The following is a 19,540-nucleotide window of genomic DNA, read 5'->3' on the forward strand; positions in this document are numbered from 1 at the left end:
CAGGAAATGACGTGTTCTTCGCGGATGCGTGGACCTATTTTTATTGTTTAATTTTTTTAAAACTTTTATTTATAAATGTCAACATTTACAAACAGACAAGAAACAATAATCAAAATAAGTACAAAAATAGTACAAAACAAAAAAATCATAAAGCTTAACTGCGGCAGGTTAACTCTTGATGACGTCATTCCATATGCTTTCCCGTCTGGCGAATAGTTATTTGCATCGCCAGAACTTGGCCAAATGTTGCTTTCAGAATAAAACACGTTTTCACCCTGGCGAATCCATCTTTTTTTTTTTTGTTAAACACCACAACACCAGCGTATATACAAGTATATTTTATTAGGTAACGCGTCATTTGTGTCATCATTAGCGGGTGAAAAAGGAAAAAGCACACCCCGGAGCCAATTACAGCACCATTATTTTGAAAACTCGCAACGGAAGCTCTGTGAGTCGCAGCGGCTAGCTCAACAGTATCCGTGGACTCAGCCACGGTCAGTGACTTTCGAGCGGAATGCGTCACTCGTAGCTTACGGCAATGTAAGTACTGTGTTAGTTATATAAAATATGACGATAACTTCATGTATTCAGTATACATATATCTTGTTTTACAATGGCGAGAAGAGGTGGCGTTTCAACAACTCGTTAGCTAGTTCGCCAGCTAAGCTAACTGTTGTCTCGCGACCGGCTACTTGTTTTTTCCGTTCCACTACATTTTTATCACTAATAATACTTTTTGTTGTTCTGATACAAGCATACTATATATGTTTATAAGTGTATGCATTTGTTATCTTATTTTACTTACGTGTCTCAAAGTCAACTACACCGCATCGTTCGAGGCAAGTGACTGTTAGGAATTAAAAGGGACAAGCGGTAGGAAATGGATGGATATATTTGTATACTCGCATTTGAAAAGATGATGGTTACACGTATTTAAAAAAAAACAACAACTGTATTTCGCCGCCCCTTTAAACGAGGCTGATATATGCAAACCAGGCAAGGAGATGATGTAAGTAGGATTGGTATGCAGAGACTCTGACATCAGCCTTAAAAACTGTTGGCCAAATAAGGAGGGAGGAAGGTGCTCAACAACATGGAGGATTATGTAGCCATGTCGCTGAGTTTTGGAAGACAATGTTTTTTATCTGAAGATCTGTTGTATTTTCAGCCTAACACACACACACCGAAGTGCTGTCAGTCATCATCAGTGCAGCCAGCAGGCCATGGCTGGCTTCAGGCAAGAGGATGTGGAGCTCTATTATGAGATGGGAGAGGAGCTGGGCAGGTTGGTTCTTTGTCCTTTTCTCTTCTTTTTCTACTGATGAGTATTCTATTGTTGTGTAAGGGCTGACATGTATCCATACTTGCCAACCTTGAGACCTCCGATTTCGGGAGGTTGGGGGCGTGGGTGGGGTGGGGGGCGTGGTTAAGATATATATATATATAAGAAATACTTGACTTTCAGTGAATTCTAGCTATATATATATATATTAGAGATGCGCGGATAGGCAATTATTTCATCCGCAACCGCATCAGAAAGTCGTCAACCACCCGCCATCCACCCGATGTAACATTTGATCAGAACCGCACCCGCCCGTTGTTATATATCTAATATAGACGATGCAAGGCATTAGTGAGGTTATAAAGCTTTTGCCTGTTAAAGAAAGAAGACTGATCCAATGCAGCACAGACATTCGCGTGCCACGCTGTCACGACCCAGACCCACACCAGTGCGCAATCATATGGGAGCCGCGCTGAGCGCACCTCCAAGCGCGTCTCGCTGCCGGCGACGGCCGGGTATGGGCCCGACGCTCCAGCGCCATCCATTTTCAGGGCTAGTTGATTCGGCAGGTGGGTTGTTACACACTCCTTAGCGGGTTCCGACTTCCATGGCCACCGTCCTGCTGTCTATATCAACCAGGGTGAGCCCCACCCCTTTCGTGAGCGCACTGCGCGCGGAGTGACCCCTGTTACGCGCCCCCGGCAACAGGGGTGGCGGGCAGGTAAGCTGCGCGGGCGGAGCGCGCGGAGTGACCCCTGTTACGATCCCCCGGCCACGGGGGTGGCGGGCAGGTAAGCTGCTTACCTGCTGGGCGTGACGCCGGCCGCGGCGAAGGCGGACGAGGCGGGGTGTCGGTGCGGTGGGCGCGGTGGTGACCCTGGACGTGCGTCGGGCCCTTCTCGCGGATCGCCTCAGCTACGGCACCCTGTGGGGCCCTCTCGGGGGAAGGGGCCTCGGTCCCGGACCCCGGCGAGGCGTCCCTTCTCCGCTCCGTAAAAGTGTCCATCTCTTTTCTTTTTTTTCTTCTGTTGTGGCATATGCAGCAGGTGCCTGCTCGTTTTTCGTATGTGGGTAACAACATTTAACTATGTATATATATTTACGAATTGGTTTAACTGCCACCCGCCTGAATCTATTTAAAATCTAATTTTTTTTTATTTCAACCGCCCGACCCGACCCGCGGATAAAATCAAATTTTTTTTTTATTTCATCCGCCCGATCCGCGGATAATCCGCGGACTCCGCGGTTGTGCCCGCAAACCGCGCATCTCTAATATGTATACATATATATATATATATATATATATATAAATAATTAAAATAAATACTTGAATTTAAGTGTTCATTTATTTACACATATACACACACATAACACTCATCTACTCATTGTTGAGTTAAGGGTTGAATTGTCCATCCTTGTTCTATTCTCTGTCACTATTTCAGAACACACACATTATACAAATATACATTATAAAATCAATAAGAAAACGGGAGCTCTAATTTGGGAGTCTGAATTAGGATCAGAAGTTCCTATATAAACATTGCGCACTCACGTCGCCTTTTTGTATTGATTACTGCAGCTGTGCACTGGATTCATTCACAAATACAAACTACAACTCACAAACACTTTAGAGTTAGGCTCCACCATCAGAATGTGTACTTAAACTTATAAAGATCACATGGATATTATTCAGTGAGTTGATTCACCAAAACTAACCTGTTATACAGGAGGAAAAAGCACACAGGACGTTTCAATTGTTCACAGACTGGTCGCGCTCATCAGAATGACAAGACACTTCCGGTCTGCAGGTGATAGCATTCAATTGGGAAGAAACGCCCTACTGCCCCCTACTGACCAATGTGAATACTGATAAATGTGTAATGACAGCTCCAAAAACGAATTCAAACCACAAAATAAAATAAATAAATCAACACAAAAATGTGACACATTATGGGTGGGTCACATATGCATGTACAGTAGATGGCAGTATTGTCCTGTTTAAAAGTGTCACAACATTGCTGTTTACGGCAGACGGACTGCTTTACGGGGGACGAAAACTTGACTGCTGTTGTTGTGTGTTGTTGCCGCGCTGGGAGGACGTTAATGAAACTGCCTAACAATAAACCCACATAAGAAACCAAGAACTCGCCCTCCATCGTTATCTGTTTATATGGTGGGAAAGCGGACGTGAGAACAGGCTGTCAACACGTCACTCAGGTCCGCATGGAGCAGGAGGGGGCGTGGCCTCCAGCTACGCCTGAATTTCGGGAGATTTTCGGGAGAAAATTTGTCCCGGGAGGTTTTCGGGAGAGGCGCTGAATTTCGGGAGTCTCCCGGAAAATCCGGGAGGGTTGGCAAGTATGCATGTATCTCCCAACTAGGGCTGGGCGATATATGGAATATACTCGATATATCGCGGGTTTGTCTCTGTGCGATATAGAAAATGACTATCGTGATATTCGAGTTAGGGCTGGGCGATATGGCCTTTTTTTAATATCGCGATATTTTTAGGCCATGTCACGATACACGATATATATCTCGATATTTTGCCTTAGCCTTGAATGAACACTTGATGCATATAATCACAGCAGTATGATGATTCTATGTGTCTACATTAAAACATTCTTCTTCATACTGCATTAATATATGCTCATTTTAAACTTCCATGCAGAAAAGGAACGATAAAACACTGAATATCGACAACATTTGAACGTCACACCCCCTCTCTATTCACATATTTTACAATCAAGCGAAACGCAACAAAAATGCAACAAACACAGCGAAATATGAACGCGAAGGGTAAAAAAAAACCCATCTACAATCTGATATATCACTAAGTTTTAGATCTTTGTTGTAAAAATCTGCTTCTGCGTCTGTCCCTGACACCCACATTTCAGGCTGGCCGCTCTGGAAACACTCTGTGGAAACACTCCCCACCCACACTGCTTGGTGCCTCGTCCGAGCTGCTGTGACGTGGATTACCATAGTAACTAATTAGATGACCATAGTAACTAATTCAGTGACGTGCGGTGAGGTTGATGGCTGGTGAGGCACTGACTTCATCACAGTCAGATTTACAAACATATGAACCCTAAAGAGTATCTTATTCACCATTTGATTGGCAGCAGTTAACGGGTTATGTTTAAAAGCTCATACCAGCATTCTTCCCTGCTTGGCACTCAGCATCAAGGGTTGGAATTGGGGGTTAAATCACCAAAAATTATTCCCAGGCGCGGCGCCGCTGCTGCCCACTGCTCACCTCACCTCCCAGGGGGTGAACAAGGGGATGGGTCAAATACAGACGACAAATTTCATTACACCTAGTGTGTGTGTGTGTGACAATCATTGGTACTTTAACTTAACTTTAACTTTACACATACAAACTGTAGCACACAAAAAAGCACATTTAATAAAAAAAAAACGTTATTATGGTCTTACCTTTACTTAGAAATTAAGTCCATGCGCCGCAACTAAAGCCCTCACTTAAACTTTCCACGTGCAAGATTGAATCTATTTAAAAAAGTGTAACCGAGGGTTTATAAATGTCGCCTATACTGTATGAAACTACAAAATAAAAAACACGGAGGCTCCAGTTTACACGAGGACCACTTTATTTACCTTCTTTCAAAAACTTCCGCTCCACTCTGTGTCATCACTCTTAGCGCCTTCAAAATTATAGCTCAAGGCATATACTGTATAACAGCGCATAACAGGAACTTAACATCACAAAGAGGAAAGCCCATGAAAATAGGTTACAAAAGCTATTTCATAAGAATCCAAAACGTGCAAAAACAATAACGTTCGTGTTGGAGGAGTTGTGAAGTCTGCAGGTGTACCTAATGTTGTGGCCCTGCAGTCATTCACAACTCCTCCAACACGAACATTATTGTTTTTGCACTTTTTGGCTTCTTATGAAATAACTTTTTTAAATAGATTCAATCTTGCACGTGGAAAGTTTAAGTGTGGGCTTTAGTTGATATAACAATTCTACGGCAGGGGTGCAGGAGGCGGGATTACTGGAGCCTCAGCCAGTGCGTCTTTTGCAGCCATTTTATGATCGCTCAGCACAAGAAATACGTTACACACATACAGTTGTTGACAAAATACACTGTACATTATATACCTCAGCTAACTAAACTATGGAAATGTATAATATAATTCATATAGCAATACAGTCTCACTGCACAGCAGGCCAGCAGTTAGCCGGGTCCGGAATCCATGTTGAGGCACTGAGTGACGTGCCTCAACCGTCTCTTCTCAGTATTTGAACGGCAAATGTGAAAATTCAGCGATTTTGAATAAAAATAATCTAAAACTGGTGAAGTTAAATGGAAAATAACTTTATAGTATTATCACTGGATACATATAACAATTTAATTTTTTTATTTTTATTTTTACATTTTTTTTCTTTCCATGATGGCAGGTGAGGCCCCGCCTCACCTGCCTCTAGTGACTGCACGTCACTGAACTAATTAGATGACCATAGCAACTAGTATATCATGCAAATGTGCAGATTCCAACCATTGAAATACTTTGTATAGTTGCAGACGGTCATTAGAAAACATCACTGCACATCATAATGGCAGCTACACTTTCCATCTTAAACATCTAAAACAATTATTTGGGAATGTCCGGCGGGCCAGATTGAAAAGCTCAGCGGGCCGCATGTGTCTTTTTTTTGTACACTTTAAATTAGAGAAAGAAATCATGAAAAAACATGAAAAGGTGTATGTGTAGCTGACTTGGCGAAGCAATTCAAGCAAAGCACTTGACATTAGGGTGATGCTAACACCAGCCAAGGGTGTTTAAATTAATTTCTAAATGAGAACGTGGAGAAGCAGCTAGACGTAAACGTACAAAAATACCCCCATGCACACACGTCACATCACCGGATTGGAGCAGTTTGCGCTTATTGTCCTTATTAAACAAATTAATAAAGCAACAAAATACAAATGAATGCCTTTTTCAAATTTAACTATTCGATTTACTCGATGAATCATTACAGCCCTAATTGGGGCACAGCTGTGGTAAAGCCGATCACCAATCGATTCAAAAAGGCAAATATCGTCCCCGATCCAATCCCATAATTGAGATCGGGGCCTCTCTAGTAAAAAGTGACCTATCGTCTCAAAATGTGAAAATAATGCATTTTGTACTCACGTGTGCATGGGAGTACCGTATTTTTCGGACTATAAGTCACAGTTTTTTTCATAGTCTGGCCGGGGGTGCGACTTATACTCAGGAGCGACTTATGTGTGAAATTATTAAGACATTAGCGTAAAATATCAAATAATATTATTGATCTCATTCACGTAAGAGACTAGACGTATAAGATTTCATGGGATTTAGCGATTAGGAGTGACAGATTGTTTGGTAAACGTATAGCATGTTCTATATGTTATAGTTATTTGAATGACTCTTACCATAATATGTTACGTTAACATACCAGGCACCTTCTCAGTTGGTTATTTATGCCCAGAGGTGGGTAGTAACGCGCTACATTTACTCCGTTACATCTACTTGAGTAACTTTTGGGATAAATTGTACTTTTAAGAGTAGTTTTAATGCAACATACTTTTACTTAAGTATATTTATAGAGAAGGAACGCTACTTTTACTCCGCTACTTTTATCTACATTCAGCTCGCTACTCGCTACAAATTTTTATCCATCTGTTAATGCACGCTTTGTTTGTTTTGGTCTGTCAGACAGACCTTCAAAGTGCCTGTCTTACTGGTGACGTTTCACTTCGTTCCACCAATCAGATGCAGTCACTGGTGACGTTGGACCAATCAAACAGAGCCAGGCGGTCACATGACCTGACTTAAACAAGTTGAAAAACTTATTGGGGTGTTACCATTTAGTGGTCAATTGTACGGAATATGTACTGTACTGTGCAATCTACTAATAAAAGTTTCAATCAATCAATCAAAAGTGTGAAGGAAAAAAGATACTTTTTTATTTCAACCGTACATCCCGTCAAAAGCCTACAGACTGACCGCACATGAGGACGTTCCTGTCTTCACAATAAAAGTGTCGCTCCATCCCGCCTGCGCTTTCAAAACAAGAGCCTCCGAAAGCCAGCGCAAACAAGCTAGCAAGCTACGGAGTTTGCCGCCAATATATTTCTTGTAAAGTGTATAAAAACGAATATGGAAGCCGGACAAATAAGATGCCAAAAACCAACCACTTTCATGTGGTATTAGACAGAAAGGAGGAACTTTTCTTCTCCTCCATTTGAAAACGTGGACGTTATCATCACTACTGTCTGATTACAATCAACGCAAGTCATCACAATCAGGTAATACACCAACTTATATTCTAGTCTTCATGAAAGAAAGGAATCTATATGTTAAACATGCATGTATATTCATTAAAACAGCTTTAACATGTAAACAAAAACAGTAAAATAAATAAATATAAATTATATACTGTATATATCAATGTATGTATATATATATATATATATATATATATATGATATGAGTGTGTATGTTACTCATCAGTTACTCAGTACTTGAGTAGTTTTTTCACAACATACTTTTTACTTTTACTCAAGTAAATATTTGGGTGACTACTCCTTACTTTTACTTGAGTAATAAATCTCTAAAGTAACAGTACCCTTACTTGAGTACAATTTCTGGCTACTCTACCCACCTCTGTTTATGCCTCATATAACGTACACTTATTCAGCCTGTTGTTCACTATTCTTTATTTATTTTAAATTGCCTTTCAAATGTCTATTCTTGCTGTTGGCTTTTATCAAATACATCTCCCCAAAAAATGCGACTTATACTCCAGTGCGACTTATATATGTTTTTTTCCTTCTTTATTATGCATTTTCGGCCGGTGCGACTTATACTCCGAAAAATACGGTACGATCTCTTCACATAAAGACCGTTCTTTTTTTTTTTCTATCGATGTCAACTCTGGCCACATTGTACTGAGCAGCCAGAACAGAAACTGCAACGCAGTGGATGGTTATCATCACATTTTTCGTCGCTAGTAGCCTTTTGTGTGGGCATCACAAAAAAGTCCAAGAAAATGCATGTGTGGGGTTCTTAAATGTTTCCAAAACAGTTACTTCATTTATTCATTTATTTCAGGCAATGACATAAAAAAAAGGTACAAGGTAGACAATACATAATAATATAAATTAATATAATGCAAAAGATAATGTACAGTATATAAGCATGATTGTCTTTATTACTTGAAAACAATGATTTGTCTACTCGATGTTGACCCGTGTATTTGAGAGGCGAGTCTCTTCCCATGAAGACTAAACACAGATGGGTCTGAGTGTTAGTGTTTCATTATGTCATTTTCTGAGCGGCCAAGACAGAGACCATACATTCTTAATAGAGATGTCCGATAAATGCTTTAAAATGTAATATTGGAAATGATCAGTATCGGTTTCAAAAAGTAAAATTTATGACTTTTTAAAACGCCGCTGTACGGAGTGGTGCACGGACGTAGGGAGAAGTACAGAGCACCAATAAACTTTAAAGGCGCTGCCCAATCACACAATATCAACAACTTTTCATACACACAAGTGAATGCAAGGCATACTTGGTCAACAGCCATACAGGTCATACTGAGGGTGGCCGTATAAACAACTTCAACACTGTTTACAAATATGCGCCACACTGTGAACCCACACCAAACAAGAATGACAAACACATTTCGGGAGAACATCCGCACTGTAACACAACATAAACACAACAGGACAAATACCCAGAACCCCTTGCAGCACTAACTCTTCCGGGACGCTACAATATACACCCCCCGCTACTACTAAAATAATGCACTTTGTGACTTCAATAATAAATATGGCAGTGCCATGTTGGCATTTTTTTTTCCATAACTTGAGTTGATTTATTTTGGAAAACCTTGTTACATTGTTTAATGCATCCAGCGGGGCATCACAACAAAATTAGGCATAATAATGTGTTCATTCCACCACTGTATATTTCGGTATCGGTTGATATCGGAATCGGTAATTAAGAGTTGGACAATATCGGATAGGGATGTCCCGATCCAGGTTTTTGCACTTCCGATCCGATACCGATATTGTTTTTGCACTTCCGATCCGATACCGATACTGACCGATACCGATACTGGCCTATCTGAGCATGTATTAAAGTTTAAAGTTATTTAGCCTACTTAGTTGTCAGAATCATGTTGAAAAGGGTTTTAGTACTCTTGATAACAACTAGCCAGCTGAATTAGGGGAGTTTGAATAATACACAATGGTTGGTAACAAGAAACTGACCTGTTTATTCAAGGATAAACACAAAATAGACAAAATTATACATGACAAACAGAAATGGCATCATTGAACTAGGGCTGGGCGATATGGCCTTTTTTTAATATTGCGATATTTTAAGGCCATATTGCGATACTCGACATATATCTCGATATTTTGCCTTAGCCTTGAATGAACACTTGATGCATATAATCACAGCAGTATGATGATTCTATTTGTCTACATTAAAACATTCTTCTTCATACTGCATTAATATATGCTACTTTTAAACTTTCATGCAGAGAGGGAAATCACAACAAAAAAAAATCACTATTTTTTTTCATACGGTGTTGATGTGGAAATGTTTGCCTCGGCATTTTGATGGTGTGGGCGTGTGGCACCGAATGGAGATAAGCGTCTCGACAGACGTTACAATATTTGAACAATGATGACGAAAACTGTTTTCTCTGTCGTGTCCGTGTGTCGAAAATTGTTATGCGCTTATTTTTTTATTTGATTTTGTGCGTGACATAGATTTTCCGTGCGCAGAAGACGCTTGAGCAGGCGCGCACCTTAGCGGCTGCGCTAGCATCAAAGCTAACGTTAGCCATGCCGCTACCTCGCTCTCTTCTGGGAGAGGGCGTATACGTATGTGACGTATGACGTGACAGTATGTGACGTATGACGTGACAGTATGTGACGTGTGTAAGAAGGTGCGCTCGCTGTCTGTAAGAGGGAGACACAGGAAAGAGTGGGAAGAGCCTGTTGTGTAATGCCAGCAGCTAAAAGCAACTGCGTGAGAATCCCCAGACCTGTGGATGTGTTGAAGGTGTGCTGGAAAATGCGGAACGGAAATTAGGGAGCAGCAGAAAAGTGGAATGTATTATTTAAATCGGTGTGTTGGAAAACACGGACCGGATTTTTTTTTAAACTGGATCTGGATTGGCATTTTCCCATCCCTTGCCGATACGCATTTTTTTGCAAATATCGGCGGCCGATCCGATACAAATATCGGATCGGGACATCCCTAATATCGGATATCGGCAAAAATGCCATTATCGGACATCTCTAATTCTTAAATTCAATGATTTATCCCGACACTTTTCTTTTTTGTACCATGGTGGCACAATTTAAAAAAAGCCAAAGTCTCAATGCATTTTTTTCTAAAAAGGTTTCAGTCACATTTTACAATTAGGTGAACTGAGTAAACTTCATTTTGAAACGTGTGAACGTCCTTTTTTGTGTGCTCGTGTCTTTTCCCCAGTGGGCAGTTTGCAATCGTGCGCAAGTGCAAAGAGAAGAGCTCAGGCGTGGGCTATGCAGCGAAGTTCATCAAGAAGCGCCGCCTGTCGTCCAGCCGGCGGGGCGTGAGCCGCGAGGAGATCGAGCGCGAGGTGAACATCCTGCGCGAGATCCAGCACAGCAACATCATCACGCTGCACGACATCTTCGAAAACAAGACCGACGTCATCCTCATCCTGGAGCTCGTCTCCGGCGGCGAGCTCTTTGATTTCCTGGCCGAGAAAGAGTCGCTGACCGAGGAGGAGGCCACACAGTTCCTTAAGCAGATCCTGGACGGCGTGCACTATCTCCACTCCAAGCGCATCGCTCACTTTGACCTCAAGGTTAGTTTTCACATTTCTTTTTCTTTTATAATTGTGCTTCCTAATATTTTGGTTACTTTAATAATCAAGTACAGTGGTACCTCGGTGGTGATACGCCCCACTTTTTGTATAAAATCTTGCCCCGGTTTTTGTATACCGTCCTTGTGATCATATGGCCAAACATTGCGTGTACCAAACTATAGTCAGTCTGCCCGCTAATCATTCTGTGGGATCGACTACCCAAAGAAAGAATCCATGCGGTTGGTGGCTCTGTCTCTTTTTTTTTTTTATTGAGTACAATTGCACACTAGTCTAGCAGGGGCCAAAGAAAGTTGCGAATACCAAAGCGCTTTGATAAAGAAGTTGAGAAACAGTATGGAAATCAAGAAAATCACTGGCCATACAGCAATATTACCTGACACCTTCTATGTTAGCTACTTTTCTTTGTTTATAATGTCTATTTTCTGCTGGATTTACTCTATTTTATGCTGCAGTCGTTACATATACTGTAATATTGTACATAGGGATGTCCCGATCCAGGTTTTTGCACTTCCGATCCGATACCGATATTGTTTTTGCATTTCCGATCCGATACCGATACTGACCGATACCGATACTGGCCTATCCGAGCATGTATTAAAGTTTAAAGTTATTTAGCCTACTTAGTTGTCAGAATCATGTTGAAAAGGGTTTTAGTACTCTTGATAACAACTAGCCAGCTGAATTAGGGGAGTTTGAATAATACACAATGGTTGGTAACAAGAGACTGACCTGTTTATTCAAGGATAAACACAAAATAGACAAAATTATACATTACAAACAGAAATGGCATTATTGAAGTAGGGCTGGGCGATATGGCCTTTTTTTAATATTGCGATATTTTAAGGCCATATTGCGATACACGATATATATCTCGATATTTTGCCTTAGCCTTGAATGAACACTTGATGCATATAATCACAGCAGTATGATGATTCTGTGTGTTTTGATTGATTGATTGAGACTTTTATTAGTAGGTTGCACAGTGAAGTACATATTCCGTACAATTGACCACTAAATGGTAACACCCCAATAAGTTTTTCAACTTGTTTAAGTCGGGGTCCACTTAAATTGATTCATGATACAGATATATACTATCATCATAATACAGTCATCACACAAGATAATCACATTGAATTATTTACATTATTTATAATCCGGGGTGTGGAGGGGGGCGCCGGATGTAAGTGTCAAAAAGACAGCCAAAAGAGTTTGATATGAGAATAAATCTAAAGTTAAAATATAGGGTAGAAATGCACCCATTTGCAGGAAATGTAGTCTTGATTTTCAACATTTTCTTTCAAGGCTTGCATGTCTACATTAAAACATTCTTCTTCAAACTGCATTAATATATGCTACTTTTAAACTTTCATGCAGAGAAGGAAATCACAACTAAATAGATCTCTAATTTTTTCAGACGGTGTTGATCTGGAAATTTTTGCCTCAGCATTTTGATGGTGTGGGCGTGTGGCACCGAACGGAGATAAGCGTCTCGACAGACATTACAATATTTGAACAATGATGACGAAAACGGTTTTCTCTGTCGTGTCCGTGTGTCGAAAATTGTTATGCGCTTATTTTTTTATTTGATTTTGTGCGTGGCATAGATTTGCCGTGCGCAGAGGACGTTTGAGCAGGCGCGCACCTTATGGGCTGCGCTAGCATCACAGCTAACGTTAGCCATGCTGCTACCTCTCTGCTCGGGGAGGACGTATACGTATGTGACGTACGACGTGACAGTATGTGACGCATGACGTGACAGTATGTGACGTATGTCGTGACAGTATGTGACGTGTGTAAGAAGGTGCGCTTGCTGTCTGTGAGAGGGAGACACAGGAAAGAGTGAGAAGAGCCTGTCGTGTAATGCCAGCAGCTAAAAGCAACTGCGTGAGATTCCACAGACCTGTGGATGTGTTGAAGGTGTGCTGGAAAATGCGGAACGGAAATTACGGAGCAGCAGAAAAGTGGAATGTATTATTTAAATCGGTGCGTTGGAAAATACGGACCGGGGTTTTTTTTTAAAACTGGATCTGGATCGGCATTTTCCCATGCCTTGCCGATACGCATTTTTTGGCAAATATCGGCGGCCGATCCGATCCAAATATCGGATCGGGACATCCCTAGTATATATGATATAAACATATCAGTATATATCCTATACTGTACATATATTATGTAAATATTACGTATATATATATGTTATATTTTATATTGATTTTAGTCTATCTTAGTCTATTTTATACCTGCATTGTCCTTTCCATCTTTTCCATCATTTGTAATTGAGCTACTGTATGGAACAATTTCCCTCGTGGATCATTAAAGTTAGTCTAAGTCTAAGTCTCTAAGTCTAAAAAAACAAAGGCGGCGTTTGCGTGGCTCCACTTTCCTTTTATTCCCACCTGCTCATCGCTGTCTTTGCCCACAAGAGGGTAACTGTAGGGGTGTAACGGTACGTGTATTTGTATTGAACCGTTTCGGTACGAGGGGTTCGGTTCGGTTCGGAGGTGTACCGAACGAGTTTCCACACGAACATATTAAGCTACGATAAAGTCTTAACAAGCTGCTCCGCTTTCTTCTGCCTGTCTCTGTCAGAACTCTACACAGCACCCAGCATTGTCCCACCCACACAACCATCTGATTGGTTACAAACAGAGCAGTAACAGCCAATCAGCAGTGCGTATTCAGAATGCATGTAGTCAGTGCTTAGCGTTTAGCAGGTAAGCGTCAGGCAGCGGACTCTCCCCAAATGATAATAAACACCTCCCAGTCAACTACTAGTAACATCACTATGAGCCTGTTGACCTTCTAGAAATATAACCTGCAGCTCAGCTCGCTCGCAGTCCTGCCTTGATGTGAAGGCTAATTCGCTTTTAGCGTAATGCTAGCTCATTTTGCGGTGTGTGTGTGTTACGGACAGCAAAGCCCTGTCTGTCTGTTATTTCACTTTACCTTTTTCTGTGTTGATTGAGCTGTGTTGAAGCAGCAAAAATTGGCATTATGTTAAATGAAGAGTTTCTGTCTCTGATAGTTGATATAATAATGTAACTGCATCATAAAGCCTACATCAGGGGTGCCCGCACTTTTTCTGTAGGCGAGCTACTTTTCAATTGACCAAGTCGAGGGGATCTACCTCATTCATATACATCATTTATATTTATTTATATATTATATTTATATATTTATTATTATGCATTTTCGGCCGGTGCGACTTATACTCCGAAAAATACGGTAGATGATCTTTGACTAGCTTTTCCGCAAAAAAAAACAACCTCTGTAACTTTGACAAAATACATGTCTGCTGTAGAGGACACTGGTTGTCCGGAATATACAAAATAAGAATATTCTGGAAAAGTGGCCCCCTAAACGCTCCATGCAGAAATAGGACGGTAACATATTTTGTCATGCAAGTAAATATATAAACACTTTTTTGGATGAATACTTAACAAACTTGTTCATCAATAACCATGTGGTCAATTTAAGGCTGCAGCTAACAATTATTTTTCTATCCATTAATCTATAGATCATTTTTTTCGATTAATCGGTTAATCTATAGATTATTTTTTTCGATTAATCTATAGATTCTTTTTCCTTTTACCGATTATTTTTTTTATTTAAAATGAAGATGAAAAAAATAAATGTAGGCCAGTTTTTTCAAAAGGCATGGCTTTTATTTACAAAAAAAAAAAGTATGGCCACTCAGTCAACATTGACAACAACATGACAAAATATTCTGTAACAATGTAAACATTTAAAACTTTTAACATTTAACAAAATTAAAAGTAGCTTATTTGCTTTTTAATGTGCAAATATAAAAGTAAACATCCAGTGCAAATCTTAATATTCTGCAATAGTATAAGCATTTCAAAAGTAAAAGTATTGCTTTTTTTGCTTTAAAATGTGCAAAAATAAAGATAAACATCCAATACAAAAAAGTGCAAAACGGAAATATTCTGTAACAACAGTGTAAACATTTCAACAAAAGTAAAAGTATTGCTTATTTGCTAAAATGTGCAAAAATAAAGATAAACATCCAATACAAGAAAGTGCAAAACGAAATATTCTGCAACAACAGTGTTAACATTTCAACAAAAGCAAAAGTATTGCTTATTTTGCTTAATAACACAACAATGATAGTATGATTAAAGTGAAAGTTAATTGTTGGTTTGTACATAGTATATGTAACTGTTAATGTTGTAAAAGGTATTTGCACAACTAATTAACGTTAGCGTTTGTGACACGTCTTGTGCCGTGGAGTTCTTTCAGGACCGACAGACTGAACGCCAGACGGCTTTGCCAGGTTTACAATCTTTTAATTTTACACAAAGTCTTTTCTCTTCCAACTCTTTTCTCTTTCTTTCCTCACTTTTCAACTCCTCTTCCTCGCTCGCTTGTCGTCCTCTGGCTCTCCTCCTCTCTCGCTCCACGTCAGCTTCACTCTGGCTCCTTCCAGTCTCTCTTCCCTCTCTCTCTGCTGCTCCCCTTTTCTTCAGCGAGAGGAGATTGGATGATAGCGCACCTGGGCACGATTGCGGCGTCGCTCCCGGCGCGCCCCACCTTGCCGCTCGCTCGCCGGTCCCGCCTCTCCCACAGCGTTAAAGAGGAGCGCGTCTTTGTAAACACTGAACAGGCACGCCAAACGCGCCTCTCAGAGCGAAACGGTGTTTTACTTTATGAATTTACAACGCAGATACAAATGACACATTCATGTTTTTGTGTAATGATGACAACGTATACTCACGCGGACGATTGACTAGTTGATGGTGATGGCAAGAACGCTGTCGGTTTTCTTTTCAAATGTTCGTTCATAGCCGTTGTGCTGCTATGATAGGCCATTTCCGCTCGACACAGTGTGCATACAACAACATTATTAGGCCGTTTATTGAAATACTCCCACACTTTTGACGACTTTTGGCGTGCTTTTTTCCCCTCGCTCGCACCGCTCGCATCGTCTGCTTTGCACTCCGCCATGACAGTAGCGTGACGTATATATGCGACAATAGGGATGTCCCGATCCAGGTTTTTGCACTTCCGATCCGATACCGATATTGTTTTTGCATTTCCGATCCGATACCGATACTGACCGATACTGGCCTATCCGAGCATGTATTAAAGTTTAAAGTTATTTAGCCTACTTAGTTGTCAGAATCATGTTGAAAAGGGTTTTAGTACTCTTGATAACAACTAGCCAGCTGAATTAGGGGAGTTTGAATAATACACAATGGTTGGTAACAAGAAACTGACCTGTTTATTCAAGGATAAACACAAAATAGACAAAATTATACATGACAAACAGAAATGGCATCATTGAACTAGGGCTGGGCGATATGGCCTTTTTTTAATATTGCAATATTTTAAGGCCATATTGCGATACACAATATATATCTCGATATTTTGCCTTAGCCTTGAATGAACACTTGATGCATATAATCACAGCAGTATGATGATTCTATGTGTTTTGATTGATTGATTGAGACTTTTATTAGTAGGTTGCACAGTGAAGTACATATTCCGTACAATTGACCACTAAATGGTAACACCCCAATAAGTTTTTCAACTTGTTTAAGTCGGGGTCCACTTAAATTGATTCATGATACAGATATATACTATCAGATATATACTATCATCATAATACAGTCATCACACAAGATAATCACATTGAATTAGTTACATTATTTATAATCCGGGGTGTGGAGGGGGCGCCGGATGTAAGTGTCAGAGTTTGATATGAGAATAAATCTAAAGTTAAAATATAGGGTAGAAATGCACCCATTTGCAGGAAATGTAGTCTTGATTTTCAAAATTTTCTTTCAAGGCTTGCATGTCTACATTAAAACATTCTTCTTCATACTGCATTAATATATGCTACTTTTAAACTTTCATGCAGAGAAGGAAATCACAACTAAAAAAATCACAAATTTTTTCATACGGTGTTGATGTGGAAATTTTTGCCTCGGCATTTTGATGGTGTGGACGTGTGGCACCGAATGGAGATAAGCGTCTCGACAGACGTCACAATATTTGAACAATGATGACGAAACGTACAACAACATTATTAGGCCGTTTATTGAAATACTCCCACACTTTTGACGACTTTTGGCGTGCTTTTTTCCCCTCGCTCGCATCGTCTGCTTTGCACTCCGCCATGACAGTAGCGTGACGTATATATGCGGCGCGTCGACGCACAAAAACGGCGTCGACGTATTTACGTAACTGATGACGTCGACCAAGTCGACGCGTCGTTTCAGCCTTAGGTCATTTAGCAATGTATGTTCTTTTCCATGTTCTCAGGCACCCTTAATCATCATTCAAGTATAAAGAAGAGCCTGTCTCTAATGAATGTGGAATGAATTTCCTGTTTATCGCGTTGCAGCCTGAGAATATCATGCTGCTGGACAAGAATGTTCCCAATCCCAGGATAAAGCTGATCGATTTTGGGATCGCCCATCAAATCAAAGCGGGGAACGAGTTCAAAAACATTTTCGGAACTCCAGAGTTCGTAGGTGAGCACCCTCCCTTTCCCCTCATGTCCTGTTTTTCGCTGACTGTGTGATTTTGTGGTTGTGATCTCCACATCTGCTTCACATTCTGCGTGCTTCGCAGCTCCAGAAATAGTCAACTATGAGCCGCTGGGGCTGGAGGCCGACATGTGGTGAGACGCAATCCTTCTCTATTACTTTGTGAGGGCAGTGTTTAAACCGCTAGTTTGAGCTTTTGAATTCTGCTATCTTCTCTGCAGGAGCATCGGGGTCATTACATACATCCTGTAAGTCTACTTGCACGTCACCGCCACACACTTGCACTCCATCCCTGTCTAAAGAGGTCATGTCTCCGCGTCAGGTTGAGCGGCGCCTCGCCATTTCTGGGCGAAACCAAGCAGGAGACCCTCACCAACATCTCAGCTGTCAACTACGACTTTGACGAGGAGTACTTCAGCAACACCAGCGAGCTCGCCAAGGACTTCATACGACGCCTGCTGGTCAAAGACCCCAAGTAGGACTTTGAATATAAAGACATACCTGCCAACTACTCCGGTTTTCCCGTAATTAGTACGGTTTTCATCAACCTATTCCGGGTTACGGTTGCAGTGATAAAAAATATGTTTTTCATTAATTAAAAAATATATATATTTTTTAAGTTTTATTCACAAAATCGCGTAACAACAATCACAATCGACACTGCTTCCCGTAACTTCCTATCGAGCCATTCCGAATGCCATGCACGAGGCTATTTATAGCACCGCTGCCAAGCACGAGGCACCTGTTGCCATTGTTTCCAAACGAGCGAACGATCATGGAATCAGCCGGAGAAAAATCGCAAACGAGTCTTAAACCGAAAAGAAAACTGCAGTCATTCCGTGAAGAATATTCAAAAGCCTATCCGGGAATAATTATCCGTTCCAAATAGGGTGAAAACTACGCGAATTGCACCTTTTTTCGATTTTTCGATCGGACACGGAGGAATTAGCGATGTAAAAGACCACGTTGGGACAAAAAAACACAAGTCTAATGCCGTTGCTAAATTTGGATTTTAGCCACAAAAAGGTAATGACACCAATGTTATCTATTGGAATTGTTTAGTACTGTTATACTGTTAAAAGTGTTTATACTATTTATGCTTTCAAGTCCAAGTTGAAGAAATCTTGTTAAATGTTGACAGCATAACTACCAAAATATAGAAGTATGTCCTTAATATTTTTGCAGTGCTATTTCTGTTGAAAAGTTAAAATGATTACATTAGAGATGTGATGTGCCACTTTTCAAGTGTCTGATGGCTTAAATTAATTTTCATTAATTTTTCATATTTTGAATTCTTTTGAAAGGCTTACAAAAAAACTACATTTGAATTGTAATTCCATGCTATTGACAGGATTATTAATTTTAATGAAGTTAGCTTACCATGTTTACAGTATGATAATTGTGATAGAAATGTGAATTTTAGGCACAGAATATTTTTTTACAATTGAACAAGGCAGTAGATTATACAAGCTTGGACAGAAAGTTAATAATGACACCAATTTTTTTTTTAATGGAATTGTTTAGTACTGTTTTACCATTTGTTTACTGTAAAAAGTGTTTATACTGTTTATACTTTCAATTAACAAATTGAAGTCTTGTGAAAGGTTGACAGGATAACTGGCATTAACTGTCAAAATAATTTCAAACTATTGAAGTTAGCTTACAGAATAAACATGTCAATCAACCCATATGATTTTTGCTGTAATATTTTTGTTTTGAAAAGTCACTGTGACTGATAGAAAAGTGATGGTTTTAGCAACATTTTAACCTGTCTGAATGCAATCAATCATTTTGCGTCGGTTCGCCCCCCCTGAACCCTCCACCAGGACTTTGTCCTGGACCTACCGGGGCCTGCGG

The 19,540-nt window shown here is 40.3% G+C and overlaps 1 protein-coding gene across 1 annotated transcript in view; it reads left to right on the plus strand.

Moving 5' to 3' along the window:
* Window positions 1-382: 382 nt before the first annotated feature.
* Window positions 383-19,540, plus strand: part of dapk3 (death-associated protein kinase 3) — a 27,139-nt gene continuing 7,981 nt past the window's right edge. The window contains exons 1-7 of the mRNA XM_061978787.1: window positions 383-540; window positions 1,169-1,285; window positions 10,790-11,150; window positions 17,539-17,668; window positions 17,769-17,817; window positions 17,905-17,931; window positions 18,006-18,158. Of these exons, the coding sequence (XP_061834771.1) occupies window positions 1,224-1,285; window positions 10,790-11,150; window positions 17,539-17,668; window positions 17,769-17,817; window positions 17,905-17,931; window positions 18,006-18,158 (782 nt within the window). The 5' untranslated portion in view covers window positions 383-540; window positions 1,169-1,223. The remainder of the gene's footprint in view (window positions 541-1,168; window positions 1,286-10,789; window positions 11,151-17,538; window positions 17,669-17,768; window positions 17,818-17,904; window positions 17,932-18,005; window positions 18,159-19,540) is intronic.

The sequence above is a fragment of the Nerophis lumbriciformis genome, linkage group LG19 (assembly GCF_033978685.3).
Source record: "Nerophis lumbriciformis linkage group LG19, RoL_Nlum_v2.1, whole genome shotgun sequence".
Classification (NCBI taxonomy): Eukaryota; Metazoa; Chordata; class Actinopteri; order Syngnathiformes; family Syngnathidae; genus Nerophis; species Nerophis lumbriciformis.